The sequence below is a fragment of the Oncorhynchus kisutch genome, linkage group LG20 (genome assembly GCF_002021735.2).
Source record: "Oncorhynchus kisutch isolate 150728-3 linkage group LG20, Okis_V2, whole genome shotgun sequence".
In the NCBI taxonomy this organism is placed as follows: domain Eukaryota; kingdom Metazoa; phylum Chordata; class Actinopteri; order Salmoniformes; family Salmonidae; genus Oncorhynchus; species Oncorhynchus kisutch.
In genome coordinates this window covers 31107045-31132405 of record NC_034193.2, presented here as the reverse complement: position 1 = coordinate 31132405, position 25361 = coordinate 31107045, and the positions used below count along the sequence as shown (strand labels likewise).

Sequence of the window (25361 nt, the reverse complement as noted above, 5' to 3'; positions counted from 1 at the left end):
TCAGTATGTATATACCTGTTCTGAAAGGCTGCAGAGTCAGCGACACCACTAAGCAAGGGGCACCACCAAGCAAGGGGCACCATGAAGACCAAGGAGCTCTCCAAACAGGTCAGGGAAAAAGTTGTGGAAATGTACAGATCTGGGATGGGTTATAAAAAAATATCCGAAACTTTTAACATCCCACGGAATACAATTTAAATAATTGATAAAAAAATGGAAAGAATATGGCACCACAACAAACCTGCTAAGAGAAGGCCACCCACCAAAACTCACAGACCAGGCAAGGAGGGCATTAATCGGAGAGGCAACAAAGAGACCAAAGATAAGCAGAGATTGGAGTATCTGTCCATGTCGTGACTTCTACCGAAGGTAACTCCTCTCCCTGTTCGGGCGGCGCTCGGCGCTCGGCGTCGCCGGTCTACTAGCCGCTACCGATCCCTTTTTCTTTTTCAGGTTGTTTTGTCTGTGTTCCTTTTCACACCTGGTTTTCATTGCTTTGATTTCTGTGGGTATATAGGGCACCTGTTACCTGCTGTAATTCGTGCAGGATTAGACTTGTGTGCATTGCGCTCGATTGTATTTGATGTTTGTTGTTTTTTCGCTATTACGCACGTGTATGTAAAGTGTCGGAACTGTGTTTGTTCCTCCGAGTTTTCTGATTATTCGAGAGCGTAGTTTTGGGGTTTTGGTCTGTGCCGTTTTTGTATTGCTGGACTCTATTATTAAACACGCTTCTCAGACATCCCTGCTCTCTCCTGCGCCTGACTCCTACACCTCTCACCAAGACGCATGTTATCACAGTCCATAGGAGCACTTTAAGCCGTACACTCCACAGAGCTGGTCTTCACGGAAGAGTGACCAGAGAAATGCCATTGCTTAAAGAAAAAAATATGCAAACATGTTTGGTGTTTGCCAAAAGAGGGAGACTCCCCAAACATATGGAAGAAGGTACTCTGGTCAGATGAGACTAAAATTGAGCTTCATGACCATCAAGAAAGACGCTATGTCTGGCGCAACCCCAACACCTCTCATCACCCCAAGACACCATCCCCACAATGAAGCATGGTGGGGGCAGCATCATGCTGTGGGGATGTTTTTCATCATCAGGGACTGGGAAACTGGTCACCACTGAAGGAAAGATGGATGGCACTAAATAAAGGAATATTTTTGAGGGGTACCTGTTTCAGTCTTCCAGAGATTTGAGACTGGGACTGAGGTTCACCTTCCAACAGGACAATGACCCTAAGCATACTGCTAAAGCAACTCTCATGTGGTTTAAGGGGAAACATTAAAATGTTTTGGAATGGCCTAGTCAAAGCCCAGACCTCAATCCAATTGAGAATCTGTGGTAGGACTTAAAGATTGCTGTACACCAGCGGAACTTGAAGAAGCTGGAGCAGTTGTGCCTTGAAGAATGGGAAAAATATCCCAGGGGCTAGATGTGCCAAGCTTATAGAGACATACCCCAAGAGACTTGTAGCTGTAATTGCTGCAAAAAGTGGTCTACAAAGTATTGACTTTGGGGGGGGGGGGGGTATAGTTATGCCCGCTCAAGTTTTCTGTTTTTTTTTTGTCTTATTTCTTGATTGTTTCACAAGAAAAAATATTTTGCATCTTCAAAGTGGTAGGCATATTGTGTAAATCAAATGCTACAAACCCACCCAAAATATATTTTCATTCCAGATTGTAAGGCAACAAAATAGGAAAAATGCCAAGTGGGGTGAATACTTTTGCAAGCCACTGTATGGGGGACCCCCAGGGGTATGTGCTTAGTCCCCTCTTGTACTCCCTGTTTACCCCACAGCTGTGTGGCCACTCACGACTCTAACTCCATCATAAAGTTTGCTGATGACACAACGGTGTTAGGCCTGATCACGAACGGGGATAAGACAGCCTGTAGCCTATGTGTCAAACTCATTCCGTGGAGGGCCGAGTGTCTGCAGGTTTCACTCCTCTCTTGGCTTGATTGATAAAAAGGTCACTGATTAGTAAGGAACTCCCCCTCGTTTTCTAGGTCTTAATTGAAAGGAAAAAACAGCAGAAACTTGGCCCTCCATGGAATGAGTTTGACATTCCTTGCCAACAGAGAGGAGGTCAGAGACCTGGCAGTGTGGTGCCAGGACAACAACCTCTAACTCAACGTCAGCAAGACCAAGGAGCAGATCGTGGACTACTGTGTCCACATCACTGAGGACTTAACATGCACTCTCACACCAGCACAGTTATGAAGAAGGCACAGCAGTGCCTCTGCTCCCTCAGGAAGCTGAAACGATTTGGCATGGCCCTACAGATCTTCAGGAACTTTTACAACTGCACAATCGAGAGCATCCTGACTGGTTGTATCAGAGTCTGGAATGGCAACTGCACCACCCAGTGCATCACTGGGGGCGAGTTCCCAGCCATCCAGGATGTACATGCCAGGCGGTGTCTGAGAAAGGCCTGGAAAATTGCTAATAAAGAGTCTTCTCCATGCTCCTAGAGTGGTCTTGTAAAGTGGAGTGTGCCAAAATATTTTTGCCTGATTCTTCCTTGACTAGACTACTGATTTTACACAAAATTCAAAAGGCAGGAAGGCACATTTCCACGTGACCAAATGCAACATTTATTTACCGTTTTATAAACATCTATGTGCTTTTACAAAGAAAGAGAACATGTAGGGAATGAGTTTTATATGTATATATCCATAGCTACATCTATCGTAACTAGAATTTGATGATAATGGTGATCATATAGATCAACTAGTTATCTATTCCAACTGATTGATTGGTGGTGCAGTCCACTAAGACATTTGGTTCATAGTTCAATGGTTGTGAATTCTAATCCCACATGGGGTAAATTCTTTATTTACAATATTCATCCCGTGAACACACACTTCTAATTCTGAAAGTGAAAGCATATCTGTGAGAGGGGTCTCCCTGGTAGTAGTTGTAGGTTTTTATAAAGTACCCAAGACTAATCTGTGAGTTAATTTGACCTATTGGAAAAAGACCTACTGGGTAAATACTGCAATGTGGGTTGGATTGAATTGAGCCTCTAATTGTCCTTTTCACAGTGATTAATGCAGTTTTTTGCACCCCATGGGGGATTCAAATTTACACCACAAGTGGCAATCGATGTCAGGAATTCAGCGCCTTATCACTGTGAACTAACTGTCTAGAGCTGTATTTGCTCGTGATCCATGTAAGTGTATTATTAGAGCATGCCTGCAAACTTCTGGTAAGTATAATTTAGCGATAAAGTGTTGGGATCAGGTGCAACAATGTTTTCCACCCCCATAATTAATATTTATTAATCAACATGTACCGGGGGGGAGGGGCAGTTAAATCTCAAAACAAAATGCACCCCCCTCCCCAAAGTAGAAAATATTTTCACATGACCCTCCTCTTGCACTGTAAAATAAATGTAACACCCCCCCCCCCCCCCCCTCATAGAATTAACTCAAAATTAACTCAAAATGTTTAAGACCACAAATAACAATAACTGTAGCGACCCTGTATTTATAAACTTGGATATTGACTTTGCCACTACAACATGCTATTGCGGCACATTCAATGCCACGCAGGGCTGCTGGTCAGAACGTTGAGGGTTCGCCGACCACCAAAGATGAGTTCGCTCTCCCTGCCTGTTTTATTACTTCGTGATCAGAGCCGGCTGGAGACAATGATCAGCATGGGGGAAATCAGATATTCTACAGCCAGCGTCATCAATACACAAGGGATGTCGGCCAAATGAGACACATTGTATTTGGTACAAATCATTCCCTAAGTTCTCGACCTCAGCTAAATCAGCTGTTGAACAAGTTGAGGAGACTAAATTACTTGGTGTTACCTTAGATTGTAAACTGTCATGGTCAAAACATTTTGATTCAATGGTTGTAATGACAGGGAGAGATCAGTCTGTAATAAAGAGATGCCCTTCTTTTTTGACACCACTGTCCACAAAGCAAGTCGTGCTGGCTCTAGTTTTATCTTAAGGTATCTTGATTATATATATCATATATGGTCAAGTGCTGCATATGAAGACCTAGTTAAGCTGAAGCTGGCCCAGAACAGAGCCGCACATCTTGCTCTTCATTGTAATCAGAGGCCTAATATTAATACTATGCATGCCAGTCTCTCTTGGCTAAGAGTTGACCCTGTTAAAACAATTCCATATGTTAGCTTAGTAGAAACCCAGCCCCCGGCCCTTAGGTCTTTTTAAGGGCACTTGATTTAATATAACAGGCTTTTAAAATTCAATATTGGTGCTCAATTTCGTCTTAAAATATCAACGGGATGCAAAAAGCACTCATTTTGTGTAACAACAAAAGTGACCAAGGCAAGATGAGGAGCTCTGTACGGGTGAGGCGGGGAGAGGGAGGATATAAATATAGGGAATAGAGATAGGGGAGAGGGGACATGGCAGAACATAGAAGATGAGACTGTAAGGGTCATACATAGGGCATGAAAAAGGAGAGAATGTGAGGCAGGATTTAGAAAATAACAGAGGAGAAGGTAGTGTATTGGGAGAGAAGAGGGTGTGGGACAGGACATACAGTATAGTGCTAGGGTAGAGTCTTTTGCAAAAGGGAAAGGGCTGTAGTGGGCAGTAAGGAGGACACCTGTGAGCATCTTGTGAGCTGTTGTCCAGCGACCTCTCTGACTCCCAGTGTCTCTGTCTCCCACTACAGGTGATAGTGTATGTGGAGGATGCCAATGACGAGGCACCAGTGTTCACCCAGCAGCAGTACAACCGCCTGGGTCTGAGGGAGACCGCTGGCATTGGCACCTCTGTCATCGTAGTACGAGCTACAGACCCCGACACTGGTGAGTGTTGTAGTGTAACATGATGTACTATAGTACCCATAACCCTCTGTACAAGCTGGTTTTAATGATAATATATACATTATAATGTACACTGTATATTGATAAGGAAACGGAACAACAATATGTTAGCTTTATTTACTAAAATAAAACCGAATATTCTGTACAGGGCATTATGGGTACTGTAGTACATAGATCGGGGTATGTGTAGCAATGCATGACTACATACTTAAAAAAATGTTTTTACATGTATCATTTTTTGTCTTCTCTCTCTTGTTTTGCCTCCCTTTGCCCAACCTCCTTCCCTCTATGATTTTCCCTGTCTCTCCCTCTCCTCCCCTCTATCCTGCCATTCCTTCATCCAGGTGACGGCGGGGCGGTGGCCTACGCCCTGGACTCCGGCTCCGACCGTAAGTTTGATGTGGATGTGAGCACGGGCCTGGTGACCACTGTAGACTACCTAGACTACGAGACCAAGACCAGCTACCTGATGAACGTGTCGGCTACCGACCAGGCGCCACCATTCCACCGTGGCTTCTGCATGGTCTATGTGACCTTACTTAATGAGCTGGACGAGGCGGTGGCGTTCTTCTCTGCGGGCTACGAGGTGTCACTCCTGGAGAACATTGCCACAGGAACGGAGGTGGTGCAGGTGCAGGCACAGTCGGCGGACAACCTCAACCAGCTGTCGTATCGCTTTGACCCGGACACATCGCCAGCCGCCCTTGCCCTCTTCAAGATCGACAGTATCACGGTGAGTCGGTGGACAGCCTGGGGTGTCCACCGAATTAGCATGTCTCACTCGTATTAGCATGTCTCACTCTTATTGGACAGTTGGGTTAAGGTCAATTCCATTTCAATTCAGGAAGTAAAAAGCAAATCCAATTAGGATTTTCCCTTGAAAGCATTCTTCTTGAATTGACTGAATTGAAATGGAATTTAAACCCAACCCTGTTGCATACTATACACTGCTCAGCATATATATTTAAAACTAGGATAAATCAGGTTGTTTGTTAATTTGTTTTACTCCTTTCTCCCTCTCTTGCTCTCTCCTTCTCCCTGTCCATCCCCAGGGCCGTATCACAGTCACAGGGCTGCTGGACAGGGAGAAGGGGGACCTCTACACCCTGACTGTAGTGGCTGATGATGGGGGACCCAAAAAAGACTCCACTGTGGTATGGCAGTCGCTTCTTTTTTTCTTAATAACTTTTTCTTCTTGTTTGGACAGTAGTTGCTTTTAATTCCCTATTGTCAGGTCTCATCTGTTTTCAATAATAAACCGCGACACAATGTTGTTATCTGTTTTGTTGTAGAAATGGTCAATTAATGACAATCTGTATTTTCACCTCGTTACTGCTAACTCATGGGGAAATTGCAGAAGGTAGGTGTTGCTTAGGATTACTGTTTTAATTCAAAGTTTTAATTCAAAGCTTAATGAAGTGTATGTATATGTCACAAGTATTTTTCAATTATTTTTCAAAAGCATACCATGTAAATCAAATTCAATTCCAAGTTTTGCAGCATCTTGGCCCTCTTGTCAATGCCAATCCCTCATTGGCTTTGTCTATACATGTGACAGGTGTCAATCACCATACAGGATGAGAACGACAACAGTCCAGAGTTTGATATCACATCTGATTCATTGGTGGAGATTCCAGAGAACACACCCATCGGGAAGAGAGTGGCTGTGGTGCTTGGGCGCGACAAAGATGCCGGGAAAAATGGACTGGTGAGGAGAGAGAGAGAGAAGAGAAGAGAGAGAGAGAGGGAGAAGCTCTTCACCTGCTCTCCCTGCTGTCTTTCAACTCACTCCATCCCCTCCTCTTTGTCTCGCTCTCTAAGGTGTACTTCAGGCTGGTGGCAGGGAACATGCAGGATGTGTTTGAGATCCGGACAGTGAACCACACCTATGGAGAGATCTACGTCAACTCCCCTCTGGACCGAGAGTCTGTTGACCGCTACCTTCTCAAGGTTAGACATCTGGGTCAGATTCTATAACCATGTTTCCAAAGTCATACCATTTAAAAAAAATCATAACAGCTCTGATGGAAACAGGCATGTCGGTACAATTTTGTAAATGCCAACAGATCATTTGTTCATTTGACGTGATCTTTTTGTGTTGGTAAAGTTAATTATGTGAGAAATGCCGATGGAAATGCCTTTATGAGCAAATATTGATATGTTAGTCATCATATCACAAGAACCTTGGAGTCACGTGATGATATGGTGTGTGGTCCTCCCACTACGACTCTGGAAACCATGCAGTTTATGAGGCTACAGATTAAATCAATTACGATGACCTTCACAGGGTGGTGAAAGTGCATGGTGATCTTGATCATCTTTTCCGATACATATTGAGGGTCTTATTCTGGTGACATGATGATCGATGCTTGATTACCATTTGACAAATACAAATATTCTTGCTCTTATCCATAATAATCTCATGTAGACTAGCCTACCCGCACAACCAGCACAGGCACTCCAGATTGAATTTAACTAGGCAAATTGGTTAAGAACAAATTCTTATTTACAAGGACAGCCCACTTCTTCCTCCCCATCGGGGTTTTGAAACCCGGTCTCCCATGTGCCCTGCCCACATGACACAGGGATTCTTTCGCTAAATAGCCAAGTACTGTACTGCCGACCGTCACATAGTACAGCGCCATATTTTCCGTTCCATCGTAACAGAAACCCAGAGAGTTTTTCTTGGAAGAGAAACACCATAATATTAATCAAATTAATTAAGCAAGTACCAGTCAAAAGTTTGGACACACCTACTCATTCCAGGGTTTCTCTTTGTTTTTACTATTTTATATATTGTAGAATAATAGTGAAGACATCACAACTATGAAATAACACATATGGAATCAGTTAAGAACACATCTTATTTAGAAGGACAGCCTACTCCTTCCTCTCCATCTGGGAATTGAACCCCGGTCTCCCACATGCCCAAATTCTGTAGTACAGACATGGCCTGCTCTCCCTCATGTAAGGAATTAGGCACTTTCGCATGTTTACTACAGTATGTATTGTAGGCTGTGTTTACTTGTTGGACTGCACAATAGCCTAAAAACAAACGCAGGTGGCTTATAGTACAGTATTTTGTCATCAGCATCTTTATGCTTTCGTAATGACAAATAATATTTAAAAATGCAGATGTTGATTTAGTTATGGATCGATAACGAATTACTATGGTAATAAATATAACAGATTTTCAGAAATATTGGAATAAAGTTGTCTAATGAAGTCAAACAATTTACAATAATTTTATGCTGTAGCCTACGACCGTCACGTTGTACAGAGCCATACTTTCCGTTCCATCCTAATGGAAACCCTGAGTATTTAGTTTTTCATGGAATAGAAATACCAGAATATATATCAAATGAATTAAGCCACATTTCTTAAAATCAATCCAATATACTATGTTATTTCAAAAAATGTTTGAAATTCTCTGGTAATGCCAATATGGAAGACTATCAAATAGGCTTCTCAAAGATGCCCTCTGGTGGTCAAACTAGCACTAACTCCCATTAACAGATAAAATGGCTGACAATTAGATAATGTGACACAGAATGCCGCATCAGCCTCAAGGTGTGCTGCAGTATGATGCAACTTTTAAAGGAGCATCCACTGTACCTGTACTGTAACTGCTAGCTGTTGACTAGAGCACACGTGTCAAGACCAGAGAAGGCATATTTGCTATTCAGCGCAACAGTTTTTATGACAAAACTATCGGTAGAGTTGAAAATGCAATGAAATATATTGAAATACATATATTCAGTGTATGATAACTTAAGCGGAAAAAGTACATTTTGTTTGCACTACGCATTTATCCACCAGTGGTGTTTCCAAAAAATGTACTTTCGCTTAAGTGTTCATGTCTTTATGCAGATTCTACAAAATTTGCATGACAATCTGTCGCCAATTAGATGGAAACCTAGCTATTAAGGCACAAGGTAGCAAAACATTATGTAGTGGAAAATGAAATGATAGCTTGAGATTGTCCCTTCCTGTTTGAGTCTATTTTCTTCCATTTTGTGCCTAATGAACGCTACCCCTTACTGTTAAAATGCCACATTCTGGCTTCTCAGTCAGGAACCATATCACAATTGTATGTGCTCAAGCTACATAGGATGAATATCAAATATTATTTTACAGCATGTCAGCACATGAGCATGTTTTCATTTTGAAATGAATGTTTTGCCGGTGGGTGTGCATCCATACGTTGTGCACACATAACATACAGTAATCCCATTGCAGTGTACTGTATATCCATATGTTTATTTATACAAACATTGTTTTAAGCTGAAAAATATAGGAAATTCAAAGCTAATTTGACCTACGCATTAACATTGTTTTTCAGCATACGCAGCTTAGATACCTTCTAAGGACAGTATGTTTATTGATCTACTGTACTTCAACAACCGATGTACTCACATTGGATTGGTTGATTCCAAACTTCTCTCAAACCGCTTTATACTCTTAGAGTAGATTTATCCCATTAACCTGTTATGGCTTCAATCCTGATATCGGGATCGTTTTGACAACTACCAGTGAAAATAGAGGGCGCAAAATTCAAACCACAGAAATCTCATAATTACAATTCCTAAAACATACATGTGTCTTATATCATTTTAAAGCTATTCTCGTAGTTAATCCCACCAAAGTGTACGATTTCCAATAGGCTTTTCAGTGAAAGTACTACAAAAGATTATGTTAGGTCTCCACCAAACCACAATAAGCACAGCCATTTTCCACCAAAATATAGCATTCACAAAAAGCATAAATAAAGATAAAATGAATCACTAACCTTGAATTATCTTCATCAGATGACACTCATAGGACATCATGTTACACAATACATGCATGTTTTGTTTGATAAAGTTCATATTTACATTTAAATCTGAGTTATATCTTGAATAACGTTCCAACCTGAGAATTAGAATGACTTAGAATGACTTCAGAAGAGCGATGGAACGCAGGTCCTTCATCTGTGAACGCGCCTGGTGAAAACATGGTCCACTCATGGCTGTGGTGACTATTTCCTGTGTCAATCGACCTCCCTTCACATTAGAGTCATCAGACAAAGTTTTATTGACTGCTGACATCTAGTAGGAAATGAAAACTTATCCATATCTCACTGTAATTTCAATGAGACCTTGGTTGAAAATCTGCCACCTCCAGAAAAAAAACAGGAAGTGGAATTTCTCAGGTTTTTGCCTGCTATATGAGTTATGTTATACTCACATACATAATTCAAACAGTTTTAGAAACTTCAGAGTATGTTCCATCCAATACTAATGATAATATGCAGATATTAGCAACTATGACTGAGGAGCAGGCCGTTTGATATGGTACCTGTCATCCAAGCTACTTTTCATCCAAGCTACTTTTTATGGCTGCCCCTGCAATTATTTTGCGAGACACCAATCAGACCCCTTGACTTTTTTCACATTTTGTTAGGTGACAGCCTTATTCTAAAATTGATAACATGTTTTTCCCCTCATCAATCTACACAGAATACCTTATAATGACAAAGCAAAAACAGGTTGTTAGAAATGTTTGCTCATTTATATAAGCTATAAATGAAATATCACATACAGTGCCTTGCGAAAGTATTCGGCCCCCTTGAACTTTGCGACCTTTTGCCACATTTCAGGCTTCAAACATAAAGATATAAAACTGTATTTTTTTGTGAAGAATCAACAACAAGTGGGACACAATCATGAAGTGGAACGACATTTATTGGATATTTCAAACTTTTTTAACAAATCAAAAACTGAAAAATTGGGTGTGCAAAATTATTCAGCCCCTTTACTTTCAGTGCAGCAAACTCTCTCCAGAAGTTCAGTGAGGATCTCTGAATGATCCAATGTTGACCTAAATGACTAATGATGATAAATACAATCCACCTGTGTGTAATCAAGTCTCCGTATAAATGTACCTGCAATGTGATAGTCTCAGAGGTCCGTTAAAAGCGCAGAGAGCATCATGAAGAACAAGGAACACACCAGGCAGGTCCGAGATACTGTTGTGAAGAAGTTTAAAGCCGGATTTGGATACAAAAAGATTTCCCAAGCTTTAAACATCCCAAGGAGCACTGTGCAAGCGATAATATTGAAATGGAAGGAGTATCAGACCACTGCAAATCTACCAAGACCTGGCCGTCCCTCTAAACTTTCAGCTCATACAAGGAGAAGACTGATCAGAGATGCAGCCAAGAGGCCCATGATCACTCTGGATGAACTGCAGAGATCTACAGCTGAGGTGGGAGACTCTGTCCATAGGACAACAATCAATCGTATATTGCATAAATCTGGCCTTTATGGAAGAGTGGCAAGAAGAAAGCCATTTCTTAAAGATATCCATAAAAAGTGTCGTTTAAAGTTTGCCACAAGCCACCTGGGAGACACACCAAACATGTGAAAGAAGGTGCTCTGGTCAGATGAAACCAAAATTGAACTTTTTGGCAACAATGCAAAACGTTATGTTTGGCGTAAAAGCAACACAGCTATCACCCTGAACACACCATCCCCACTGTCAAACATGGTGGTGGCAGCATCATGGTTTGGGCCTGCTTTTCTTCAGCAGGGACAGGGAAGATGGTTAAAATTGATGGGAAGATGGATGGAGCCAAATACAGGACCATTCTGGAAGAAAACCTGATGGAGTCTGCAAAAGACCTGAGACTGGGACGGAGATTTGTCTTCCAACAAGACAATGATCCAAAACATAAAGCAAAATCTACAATGGAATGGTTAAAAAAAAACATATCCAGGTGTTAGAATGGCCAAGTCAAAGTCCAGACCTGAATCCAATCGAGAATCTGTGGAAAGAACTGAAAACTGCTGTTCAAAAATGCTCTCCATCCAACCTCACTGAGCTCGAGCTGTTTTGCAAGGAGGAATGGGAAAAAATGTCAGTCTCTCGATGTGCAAAACTGATAGAGACATACCCCATGCGACTTACAGCTGTAATCGCAGCAAAAGCTGGCGCTACAAAGTATTAACTTAAGGGGGCTGAATAATTATGCACGCCCAAATTTTCAGTCTTTGATTTGTTAAAAAAGTTTGAAATATCCAATAAATGTCGTTCCACTTCATGATTGTGTCCCACTTGTTGTTGATTCTTCACAAAAAAATACAGTTTTATATCTTTATGTTTGAAGCCTGAAATGTGGCAAAAGGTCGCAAAGTTCAAGGGGGCCGAATACTTTCGCAAGGCACTGTACATATGACATTTCAGGCCCTTTACTCAGTACTTTCTTGAAGCACCTTTGGCAGCAATTACATTCTCAAGTCTTCTTGGGTATGACGCTACAAGCTTGGCACTCCCTATATTTGGAGAGTTTCTCCCATTCCTCTCTGCATATCCTCTCAAGCTCTGTTTGGTTTGGTGGCGAGCGTTGCTTCACAGCTATTTTCAGGTCTCTCCAGAGATGTTCGATCAGGTTCAAGTCCAGGCTCTGGCTGGGCCACTCAATGACATTCAGAGACTTGTCCCGATGCCACTGTTGCGTTGTCTTGGCAGTGTGCTTAGGGTCATTGTCCTTTTGGAAGGTGAACCTTCGCCCCAGTCTGAGTTCCCGAGCACTCTGGAACAGGTTTTCATCAAGGATCTCTCTGTACTTCGCTCCGTTCATCTTTGGCTTGATCCTGACTAATCTCCCAGTCCCTTACATTAAAAACACCCCCACAGCATGATGCTACCACCACCATGCTTCACCGTACGAATGGTGCCAGGTTTACTCCAGATGTGACGCTTGGCAATCTTGGTTTCATCAGACCAGAGAATCTTGTTTCTCATGGTCTGAGAGTCTAGCTGCCTTTTGGCAAACTCCAAGCAGGCTGTTTTAATGAGGAGTGGCTTCCATCTGGCCACTCTACCATAAATGCCTGATTTGTGGAGTGCTGCAGAGATGCTTGTCCTTCTGGAAGGTTCTCCCATCTCCACAGAGAAACTCTAGAGCTCTGTCAGAGTGACCATCGGGTTCTTGGTCACCTCCCTGACCAAGGCCCTTCTCCCCCAATTGCTCAGTATGGCCGTGCAGCCAGCTGTAGGAATAGTCTTGGTGGTGCCAAGCTTCTTGCATTTAAGAATGATGGAGGCTGCTGTGTTCTTTGGGACCTTCAAATGCTGCAAAACATTTTTGGTACCCCTTCGCCAGATCTGTGCCTCGACACAATTCTGTCTCCGAGCTCAACGGAAAATTAATTCGACTTCATGGCTTGGTTCTTGCTCTGACATGCACTGTCAATTGTTGGACCTTATCTTGGCAGGTGTGTGTCTATCCAAATCATGTCCAATCAATTGGATTTACCACAGGTGGACTCTAATCAAGTTGTAGAAACATCTCAATGGTGATCAATGGAAACAGGATGCACATGAGCCCAATTTCGAGTCTCATAACAAAGGGTCTGAATACTTATTTAAAAAATGTATATTTTTTATTTGTAATAAATTTGAAAAATATTCTAAAAACCTGTTTTCACTTCGTGATAATGGGGTATTGTGTGTAGACTTCTGAGGATTTAAAATTATTTAATACATTTTAGATTAAGGCAGTAACGTAACAAAATTTTGAAAAATTCAAGGGGTCTGAATACTCACTGTATATTTTGGATTTATTTTGCATTTATTATATATACACATACAAAAGTTTTATAACACCCACTCAAAGGTTTTTTTCTATATTTTTACTATTTTCTACATTGTAGCTGGTTGAGAGAATGCCACAAGAGTGTGCAAAGCTGTCATCAAGGCAAAGGGTGGCTATTTGAAGAATCTCAAATATAACATATATTAGGGTTTGTTACTACCTGATTCCATACAGTATGTGTTATTTAATTGTTTTGATGTCTTCACTATTATTCTACAATGTAGAAAATAGTCCAATTATAAGAAAAGCCCTTGAATGAGAATAGTTTTTTCACGCTTTTTTATGGAAACGGAGGGGGCACAATTTGAACTGTGGGGCCCCATTTAGCCCTCTCGTGGAGCGCATCCAGATTGTTACTACCAATATTACAATCAATGTTTTGTGTAGTCTGCTGTTTTTCTCCAAATAAAATAGAGATGGGTGAAATCTATTGCCGGCGGCATGTGATAGGCTACAGCTGCGAGAAGCAACTGACTTTGGCATTCACACCTATGTAATGGAATTTGCAGTTCTCCTTCAAAATAAAAGTTCCCCATTGAAAGTGAAGCAAACAGATACAAATAGTGGAATCATGCCATAGTTGGACTAGATAATGCTAAACAAGGTTGGAATGCTGTTATATAAATTAAACAAAAGACAAAAATTGGTTCAATTGACACAAAAAAAGAAAATAGCTATTCAAATTTTAGCAGCATAGCTCATATTAGGGAGCTTAGTTCCCTCCTGTACCTCTCCATTAATGTGATCAAGGAGGGCTGAGCATGCCCCCATTCTCATTGATGGGGCTGTAGGGGAGCAGGTTGAAAGCTTTAAGTTCCTCAGTGTCCACATCACCAACAAACTGTCATGGTCCAAACATACCAAGGCAGTCGTGAAGAGGGCACGACAATGCTTATTCCCCCTCAGGAGTGAAAGGATTTGACATGGGTCCCCAGATCCTCAAAAAGTACTACAGCTGTAGCATCGAGAGCATCCTGTCCATGTTGCATCACCGCCTTGTATGGCAACTGCTCGGGCCTCTGCCCACAAGGCGCTACAGAGGGTATTGCGTACAGCCCAGTACATCACTGGGACCAAGCTTCCTTCCATCCAGGACCTCTATACCAGGCGGTGTCAGAGGAAGACCTTCAAATTTCCAAAGACTCCAGCCACCCTAGTCATAGATTTTTCTCTCTGCTACCACACTGCAAGCAGTAGGTCTAGGTCCAAAGGGCTTCTTTACAGCTTCTATCCCCAGGCTATAAGATTGCTGAACAGCTAATCAAATGGCTACCCTGACTATTTGCGCTGCTTCTGCTACTCGCTGTTTATTATCTATAAAGAGTCACTTTACCCCTACCTACATGTACATATTACCTCAATTAGCTTGACTAACCTGTACCCACCTCACATCGACTCAGTACCGGTACCCCCTGTATAGAGCCTCATTATAGTTTCTCTTTTATTTTTTACTTTAGTTTATTTAGTAAATATTTTCTTATTTTCCTAAAAACTGCATTGTTGGTTAAGGGCTTGTAAGTAAGCATTTTACGGGATGCAATCAGAACAACAGCTTTCAGTTGTGATAGCATAATGCAAAAGGGTTTTCTAATGATCAATTCACCTTTTAAAATTATAAACTTGGATTAGCAAACACAACATGCCATTCGAACACAGGAGTGATGGTTGCTGATTATAGGCCTCTACGCCTATGTAGACATTCCATTAAGAAATTTGCCATTTCCAGCTACAATAGTCATGACCCCAAACTTTTGAACAGTAGTGTACATACAGCGGATAACTATGCTCATGGAAATGTGAATTCTTTGCACATGGATGGCCGCTCATTCGAAATAATTGCAATGTACATATTTACGTTTGTATGTCTTTGCTGTCTTTCCATTGAAAACACTTGATCCGTCTGGGGAGTAATCGATAGAAAGTCTCTGGTTTGTCCCCCAGAGATCAAAGTATTTTTTAGTTGTAACTCTGTTACATGTATATGTCAGATGTACCAATGGTCGTTTGATATGGAAAATTCCTTTAGAATGGATTGGAGTGCCACCTGGTGGTTCTCGGTCGCGTTTACCAGACTAATATCTTTATCTTCTTAACTCAAGAACATTTCAGTGTTTCAAAGTTTATTAACCATTCATGACGTCCGGGTCACACCATTTGCCTGCTTGGTCTCTAGTTTTAAATCATTTCTCAGCCATGTAGCCACCGCTTCACGCTGTATGGTCTAATGTAAATTTTGTCACCTTTTTGGGAATAAGGGGCGTTCCCTCCTTTTTGTCGTAATGTCTGTGTTCACGTGGACGTGGCCACTGACTTGGTTAAGACAGTTAGAAGGCTAACATCACATTACATCTTCTCACAAATAGTTTAATATTTAATCATACAAGTTTCACAACATCTAGATGTTAATCTGATTACTAGGAAATATACAGTGGGGCAAAAAAGTATTTAGTCAGCCACCAATTGTGCAAGTTCTCCCACTTAAAAAGATGAGAGGCATGTAATTTTCAAACAAAATGAGGAAAGAAAATCTGGAAAATCACATTGTAGGATTTTTTATTTATTTGCAAATTATGGTGGAAAATAAGTATTTGGTCACCTTCAAACAAACAAGATTTCTGGCTTTAAGAGGCTCCTCTGTCCTCCACTCATTACCTGTATTAATGGCACCTGTTTGAACTTGTTATCAGTTTAAAAGACACCTGTCCATAACCTCAAACAGTCACACTCCAAACTCCACTATGGCCAAGACCAAAGAGCTGTCAAAGGACACCAGAAACAAAATTGTAGACCTGAATCTGCAATAGGTAAGCAGCTTGGTTTGAACAAATCAACTTTGGGAGCAATTATTAGGAAATGGAAGACATACAAGACCACTGATAATCTCCTCTGATCTGGGGCTCCACGCAAGATCTCACCCCGTGGGGTCAAAATGATCACAAGAAAGGTGAGCAAAATTCCCAGAACCACACGGGAGGACCTAGTGAATGACCTGCAAAGAGCTGGGACCAAAGTAACAAAGCCTACCATCAGTAACACACTACGCCGCCAGGGACTCAAATCCTGCAGTGCCAGACGTGTCCCCCTTCTTAAGCCAGTACATGTCCAGGCCCGTCTGAAGTTTGCTAGAGAGCATTTGGATGATCCAGAAGAAGATTGGGAGAATGTCATATGGTCAGATGAAACCAAAATATAACTTTTTGGTAAAAACTCAACTCGTCGTGTTTGGAGGACAAAGAATGCTGAGTTGCATCCAAAGAACACCATACCTACTGTGAAGCATGGGGGTGGAAACATCATGCTTTGGGGCTGTTTTTCTGCAAAGGGACCAGGACGACTGATCCGTCTAAAGGAAAGAATGAATGGGGCCATGTATCGTGAGATTTTGAGTGAAAACCTCCTTCCATCAGCAAGGGCATTGAAGATGAAACGTGGCTGGGTCTTTCAGCATGACAATGATCCCAAACACACCACCCAGGCAACGAAGGAGTGGCTTCGTAAGAAGCATTTCAAGGTCCTGGAGTGGCCTAGTCAGCAACAGTGTGTGAAAACCTTGTGAAGACTTACAGAAAACGTTTGACCTCTGTCATTGCCAACAAAGGGTATATAACAAAATATTGAGATAGACTTTTGTTATTGCCCAAATACTTATTTTCCACCATAATTTGCAAATAAATTCATAAAAAATCCTACAATGTATTTTCTGGAGAAAAAAAATAGAATTTTGTCTGTCAGTTGAAGTGTACCTATGATGACAATTACAGGCCTCTCTCATCTTTTTAAGTGGGAGAACTTGCACAATTGGTGGCTGACTAAATACTTTTTTGCCCCACTGTACATATTCGGAGATACAGCTATGTTTTTCTACTGTCCTTAGTTACATCACCAATTAGTATTGAATTCGGCAGGATTCTTCTTTAAGGACCCAAGGACTATTTAATTGTTTGGAATACAGAAATATCGTTTCATTATTCCACCTTTTGATGTTACCGTTTTGGAAGGTGGAATCTCCTTGTAACAAAAAGGTTTATTTCCCCTCAATACTGCCAAATGCAAAGTTTCTACACGGTATTTACGACCTGCCATAAAACTGGCGGGGGAGGAAAATCTAGCGCCTATGATCCTCACCCAACAGAGCAAGTTATGACAGCATCTTCCTGTTGGTGCAGTAGGCAAATTGGATTGGGCCCAGTGTGCCTGGCATGCTGACCTTGATGTGAGCCATGACCAGCCTCTCAAAGCACTTCATGATGACGAGGTGAGCATGACTGGGCAATAGAAATTTGGGCATGTCACTTTGTTTTTCTTGGTCACTGGGACGATGGTGGTCTCCTTAAACCAGGTAGGGAATACAGCCTGGGACAGGGACAGGTTGAAGATGTCCGAGAAGATGCCCGCCAACTGGCCAACACACACTCTGTGGATGCGGCCAGGGATGCCATCTGGGCCGGTGGTTTTGTGAGCCTCGGAGAGCGAAAGAACCTGGTCATCCGGAGCAGGGAGAGTCTTCAAGGATGGCTCAGTATTGTCTGCCTTGAAGCAAGCACAGAATGTGTTAAGCTCATCTGAGAGGGAGGTTTGGTGGGCACCGTAAATCTGGATTTTCCTTTGTAGTCTATGACAGGGTGTAGTCCTTCCCACATTTGACGCAAGTCTGAATTGTCGAACATCAATTCAAGTTTGAGTCTGTATTGTCTTGTTGCGTCCCTAATGAATTTGCGGAGCTCGTACCTGCTTGTCTTGAACGGGTCACACGCCACCGAGTCATCGGGGTTCCAGGTTTTTGGTTGGGGTATGTCCAGATTGTTATTGAGGGTAAAACGTCACCAACAGATTTCTTAATGAAACCTGTGACTGACAATGTATAGTCTTCAATGTTGCTAGATGAGTGCTGGTTGGGTGGATTAAAAAAAATATTCCAGTCAGTATTCCTAAACAATCATACAGCATTGAGTCTGCCTCCTCTGTCCAGCGCCTTACTAATCTTCTTTGTTGGTAACTTGCTGATTGTAGGTGGGGAGTAGGAACAAAGAGATGTGATCTGATTGGCCGAAGTGTGAGAGGGGAATGGCTTTGTGTATACATGGCCGATCATCTTTGTGGGGAAAGATTCATGTTGGTGATTACTTGGAGAAAATGTGTTTTAGACGGGCTTGGTTAACCTTTCTAGGGCAGGCGTTCTGCACGCGGAACCCCTCGACAACATTCCGCTGAAAAGGCAGCGCACGGAATTCAAAACTATTTTTTTAAAATATGTAACTTTCACACATTAACAAGTCCAATACAGCAAATGAAAGATAAACATCATGTCCGATTTAAAAAATGCTTTACAGCAAAAGCACAACATATGATTATGTTAGGTCATAGCCAAGTCAAAATAACACACAGCCATTTTTCCAGCCAAAGATGGGAGTCACAAAAAGCAGAAATATAGATACAATTAATCCCTAACCTTTGATGATCTTCATCAGATGACACTCATAGGACATCATGTTACACAATACATGTATGTTTTGTTAGATAATGTGCATATTGATTTCCAACAATCTCAGTTTACATTGGCGCCTTATGGCCAGTAATGTTTTGATTCCAAAACATCCAGTGATTTTGCAGAAACACTCATAATAAATATTGATAAATGATAAAACTGTTATTCACAGAATTAAAGATAGATTTCTCCTTAACTTTTTATGGCTGCAGGAGCAGTATTGAGTAGTTTGGATGAAAAGGTGCCCATTGTAAACGGCCAGCTCCTCAGTCTCAGTTGCTAATATATGCATATTATTATTAGTATTGGATAGAAAACACTCTAACGTTTCCAAAACTGTCAAAATATTGTCTGTGAGTATAACAGAACTGATATTGCAGGCGAAACCCTGAGGAAAATCAAAACAGGAAGTGGCTTTTATTTTGAATGTTCCATGTTCCATAGCCTCCCTTTGCTCCATTTAAAGGGATATGAACCAGATTCTTATTCCTATCGCTTCCTCAAGGTGTCAATGGTCTTCAGACATAGTTTCAGGCTTTTATTTTGAAAAATGAGCCAGAACGATAACATCGCGTCAAGTGGTCACATGAGTTTGGATAGGTATTGCTTTTCCCTCTCCTACTGTGAAAGACATTTGCGGTTGATATATTATCGATTATATATTTTAAAAACAACCTGAGGATTGATTGACATGTTTCTGTGGACATTATGGAAACTATTTGGAATTTGTCTGCGTTGTCGTGATCGCTCTTTCCTGTGGATTTCTGAACATAACGCAACAAACAAACGGAGGTATTTTGGATCTAAAAATAATCTTTATGGAACAAAAGGAACATTTGTTGTGTAACTGGAAGTCTCGTGAGTGAAAATATCCGAAGATCATCAAAGGTAAACAAATCATTTGATTGCTTTTCTGATTTTCGTGACCGAGCTACCTGATGCTAAGTGTACTAATGTTTTATCGTGCGATTGATAAACTTACACAAATGTTTGGATTGCTTTCGCTGTAAAGCATAATTTCAAAAACTGACACGACAGGAGGATTAACAAAAGGCTAAACTGTGTTTTCCTATATTGCACTTGTGATTTCATGAATATAAATATTTATAGTAATATTGTATGTAGCGCTATGCTCTTCAGCGGTTGTTGTTGACACATCCCGATATCGGGATTGCAGCCATAACAAGTTAATGCAACCGCTGTGTCAGATTTTAAAAAACTTTACGGAAAAAGCCTAATCCAGCCAGAGAAATATCCGCCATTTTGGAGTCAACAGAAGTTAGAAATAACACCATAAATGTTCACTTACCTTTGATGATCTTCATCAGAAGGCACTCCCAGGATTCCCAGTTCGACAATAAATTACTGATTTGTTCCATAAAGTTCCATAAAGTCCATCATTTATGTCCAAATAGCCACTTGTTGTTAGCGTGTTCAGCCCAGTAATCCATCTTCATGAGGTGCAGGCACTTCATCCAGACAAAAACTCGAAAAGTTCCGTTACAGTCCTTTAGAAACATGTCAAACGATGTATGGAATCAATCTTTAGGATGTTTTTAACATAAAACATCAATAACGTTCCAACCGGAGAATTCCTATATCTGAAGAGAAAGACTGGAACGAGAGGTAACTCTGTCGGGAGTGCGCGTCATGAGACAAAGGCACTACGCCAGACCACTGACTCAAACAGGTCTCATGAGCCCCTTCTTTATAGTAGAATCCTCATTCAAGTTTCTAAAGACAGTTGACATCTAGTGGAAGCCGTAGGATGTGCAACTTGACGCCATAGACACTGTGTATTTGGTAGGCCAAGCTTTGAAAAACTACAAACCTCAGATGTCCCACTTCCTGGTTGAATTTTTCTCAGGTTTTCGCCTGCCATATGAGTTCTGTTATACTCATAGACATCATTCAAACAGTTTTAGAAACTTCAGAGTGTTTTCTATCCAATACTAATAATAATATGCATATATTAGCATCTGGGACAGAGTAGGAGGCAGTTCACTCTGGGCACGCTATTTATCCAAAAGTGAAAATGCTGCCCCCTATCCCAAAAGAGTTAAAGTCACCCAGGACAATAAAAACTGCTTCCGGGCAAGAGGATTCTTGTACAAATCCTTAAGTGCCACCTTGGTGTTTGCTTGTGGCGGTATGTACACAGCTGTGATAATAACACACATGAATTATATCGGCATATAGTGGGGTTGGCATTTTAGCATCAGAAACTCCAGGTCAGGTGAAGAGGAGCTGCCGATGTTTTAAGTTTTAATCTTCGGAACACCGGGAAGTGTTTATGAGCAAACCTACACATCCCCCGACTCTTACCAGAAGCCGCCGTCTGATCCATTCGTAATATGGGGAAGCCGTCTGGTTGAATAGCAGAGTCAAATGTTTTGTCAGTAAGACATGTCTCAGTAAAAACAAAGACACAGCATTCCCTACATAAGGGACTCTTGTGGCAGCAAATGGACGGTTACTAGACATCTGTGGGTGCTATTTAAATAGGCCGATGGCCTCAGGCCACCCCCCAAGGCCTGGTCTTCTGGGAAGTCAAAAAATTATGTTTCCAGGACACTCAGTTTCTGAGATATATATATATAAACCTTTTTTCTGCTGTACCGGAAATTCCACCAGATGGCAACTGACTGTATATGGCAAATGAACATTTCATAACCAAATGGACATGGCCGTTTCTCGTAAACGGAACAGACTTCAAAGACGAAACTCAGTCAGCACAGGGGTGGCTAAATGTACTTTTAACTCAGAGACAAGATAGCGTCGAGGCCACAACGCTCTTAATGTACATTTTGTAGGATTAAAGGTTGAAAATGGCAATACTGAGCTAATTTGACCACTTCACGTAAAATTATATAAACCTACGGTGAAAGGAAGAATAGAACCAGCCATTTATCTATCATAGTTCACAAGAAATCATACATTTCATGATGCTAAAACATTTTTTTTAATAAAACAAGTTTTATTTTGTTATAGATCCAGTTGAGGCGCGTTAAGGCGGGTTTTTGTGATTTTCTGTACTCACACACACACAGCCAAGATGGAGTGACACAGTGTGGGGCTTACAGACACACAGAGCCTGCAATAGTTACCACCGTTCGAGCCATCAAAGAACCATCAGACCTAGAACTCTGAAACTTTATAAACCTGTTCTAAAGCTTATGTCGGGAGTGCACAATGAGTTATGTGGCTCTAAAAGGTTGAGAAACAGACTCGTCCATTTGCAATATCTTCAATTCATTTTTAACTTCTCAAAAATGACAACATTTAGAAAAGTCCAAGAATCACAAGACTAGGTGCATTGAAACCACCTCAGCCCATAGAGACGGAACCTACAAGTTTCGTTGGAACCTACAAGCAACGCTGGAAAAAGTTAATTTTCACCACTAATTAACATCGCTGCTCGGGCCGAAACTCTGGATTGGACAGCTGGACCCACAGCTAGAACGTAACCGCGTGTTTTAACAGAAGGCGCTGTGAATTTAGGGCTGGCTCTGAAATATATGATAGTTGGCTTCTAAACTAGTTGGACAAAGTGGATTTGGTATCAATATGTACAAGTATCTGTTTGGTGTCAGTATGATATCTTATTGACTGATGGATGGCTGACTTAATGGCTGACTATCCATTTCCAATAAGTTTAAATAGTGACTTACCATCACCAAGTAGACAGGCTGAAATCAACACTCAAAGTGTTGGCATATGGCATCACCGTAGACCCTAGGTCGTGCCGAGTTTAACTAGTAGCCCCACTTGACCGTAGCTTGCTAGGTCTGACCGCAGCGACCGTGCAAATAGTATCAATCTGTCATCAATGACAATCCATCAGGCCACTATTATGATTACCTGTGGTAATTTTAAGCTTCCTGGTACAACCGGAAGTTATTAAATTGACCCTAAAAGAAAAGAAAAAATCGCTCGGTGAAAAACATTGCATTAAAAGACTTGAAGTGCCTTAACTTTAGGTCATAGGGGCAGTATCTATTTCCAATAAGTTTAAACAGTGATTTACCATCACCAAATGGACAGGCTGAAATCAACACCAACAAGAGATGGAGAGGAACCACTATCACTACTCGGACAGCCCGAGTTCAACGACCCAGACAATTGGGCATTTCAGCAATATATTAGGGCATGTCCAATTCGTGATGGTAAATGCCCATTGTAAAGTATTGCTAATGGACAGTGTACATTTCCAATACATTTAATCAGGGATTTACCATCACGAATTGAACATGCCCTAATGACAGGCTGAAATCAACACCAACGAGCGATGGAGGGGAACCACTCTCACTGCTAGGCCATCTCGAGTTCAATGAGCCAGACAATTGGACATTTCAGCAATATATTAGAGCATGTGCAATTCGTGACGGTAAATGCCCATTGTAATAGATTGCTAATGGACTGTGTCCAATACACATAATACATTGCCAGTCTTAACACGTTATACTGCAGTTGGACAGTGTCCATTGCCAATATATAGCTATTGTACAGTGTCCATTACGTATATTCTATATTGTCAGTGTGACATGCTCTTCTGAAAGTTGACAGTGTCCATTGCCAAGGACTTCCCATTATGAAATGAACATGCTGAATCAACACCAATGACACATTCTGACTTCCTATGATCAAACATGACAAATAGACCTTCTAGGTCTTATGGACAAACTCGCATAAAATAAGACAAATGTATGTTCATACGGTTCCTACATATGGAAGATTTTGAATATTTCACCCTTGAGACCTGACTTTCTGACCATTTAGCATGTGAAATCCTACAGTGGAGCGCGCTCGACACCTTTTGGATTTTTGGTTTATTACACCCAGCATTTGACATGTTCCGCTTCCAATATGTTTTTAACCAACTGCCACCCAATTGAGTAGTATTTGCGATTGTGTATATGGTTGGCCCAATGCGAATAAGATGCCATTCATTTTTGTCCATTTCATGGGGGTCGTCCCTTACCTGAAGTCCTTTCTGCAATTGAAGCCTTGCTCTGAGTTCACCAAGTTTATTTTCCAGCGATTGTCCAGCGAAAGCCATCAGAATGAATCCGTTAGGCAAGCATTTGATTTTTCAATTTCCAGTTTTTTCACAGGACCTCCTATGTGTGCACGTGCTTTGTCGTGGAACAGTTTCATTTCAATAATAATGTTTTTGTTTCTCAAATTCATTGTCACGTAATTAAATCATAAAAATCGGAATAAAACGTATACAAATCTAAAAGTTAAAATGCAGCTAATGCAAGACCACCAGCCGTTGGCAGCTACAGAGTGCATGGAACTCAAAGATAGCCTATAGGCCAATGTAGCTGTAGGCCTATAAAGTAAAATACATAGGCCTATAGCAAGGGGTGAAAGTAGATTTAATTTCTTCCTGGTACGAGAACTTGCAACATTGATTGTATCAACTAGCCTATTCCAGGACATCAGAGTTTCCCTTGCCAGGGAGCTCGGGGCAGACAGCTGTTTTTGTGTGGCTCATTTCACAGTGGTTTCAGAGTCCCGCAATAAGAGCTACGATGCTAATATTTCTATAAACTATTCAGAATTGTAATCTGTTGGTGTCACTGGATAAGCTGATATCCCATTTCATGGACCCAAGATCCACAGGTAAGGCTGTATATTGCAATATGAATGTATTATTTTGGTCACAGATGCCTCCCCCCTAAAACAAACAACTAGGGGTGTGGATCAGGAAACCAGTCAGTTTCTGGTGTGACCACAAATTGCCTCATGCAGCACAATAGTTCTCCTTCGCATAGAGTTGATCATGCTGTTGATTGTGGCCTGTGGAATGTTCTCCCACTCCTCTTCAATGGCTGTGCGAAGTTGCTGGATATTTGTGGGAATTGGAACACGCTGTTATACTCATCGATCCAGAGCATCCCAAATGTGCTCAATGGGTGGCATGTCTGGTGAGTATGTAGGCCATGGAAGAACTGGAATATTTTCAGCTTCCAGGAATTGTGTACAGATCCTTGCGACATGGGGCTGTGCATTATCATACTGAATAGTGGCGGTCAGTGCCGTTTAAGATGAGGACCATTTTTTTCATGAGCATGGTCTTATTTCTATTACAGCATATTAGATGACTCTCATTCATATTCCATTCACCCAGTTCAATGTAACAGCGATAGGTTTAGGCTACTACATGACACTACTATATTTGAGTACTGCATGATATTCGAATAAACCCTTTTTCCCTAGGCTATGAATGAAAGTTTACAACGTAGGTACACAAAGGTCGAGAGACAAATTTGAAGTGACAGAAAGTGACACATGGACAGACAATACCGCCTTGCACACTCTTGCCTGCATCTAGCTGATATAGGGTGAAAACAGAATCGGCAGAATAAATACACCCCCTGATTACATGTAAACCCAGTTCACTTTCATA

General features: G+C 41.4%; 1 protein-coding gene across 1 annotated transcript in view; it reads left to right on the top strand.

Moving 5' to 3' along the window:
* The window catches only part of LOC109865854 (cadherin-23), a 555430-nt gene that overhangs the window by 406027 nt on the left and 124042 nt on the right, over positions 1 to 25361 (top strand). Inside the window, exons 31-35 of the mRNA XM_031799369.1 lie at positions 4670 to 4805; positions 5168 to 5556; positions 5876 to 5977; positions 6382 to 6531; positions 6645 to 6773. Of these exons, the coding sequence (XP_031655229.1) occupies positions 4670 to 4805; positions 5168 to 5556; positions 5876 to 5977; positions 6382 to 6531; positions 6645 to 6773 (906 nt within the window). The remainder of the gene's footprint in view (positions 1 to 4669; positions 4806 to 5167; positions 5557 to 5875; positions 5978 to 6381; positions 6532 to 6644; positions 6774 to 25361) is intronic.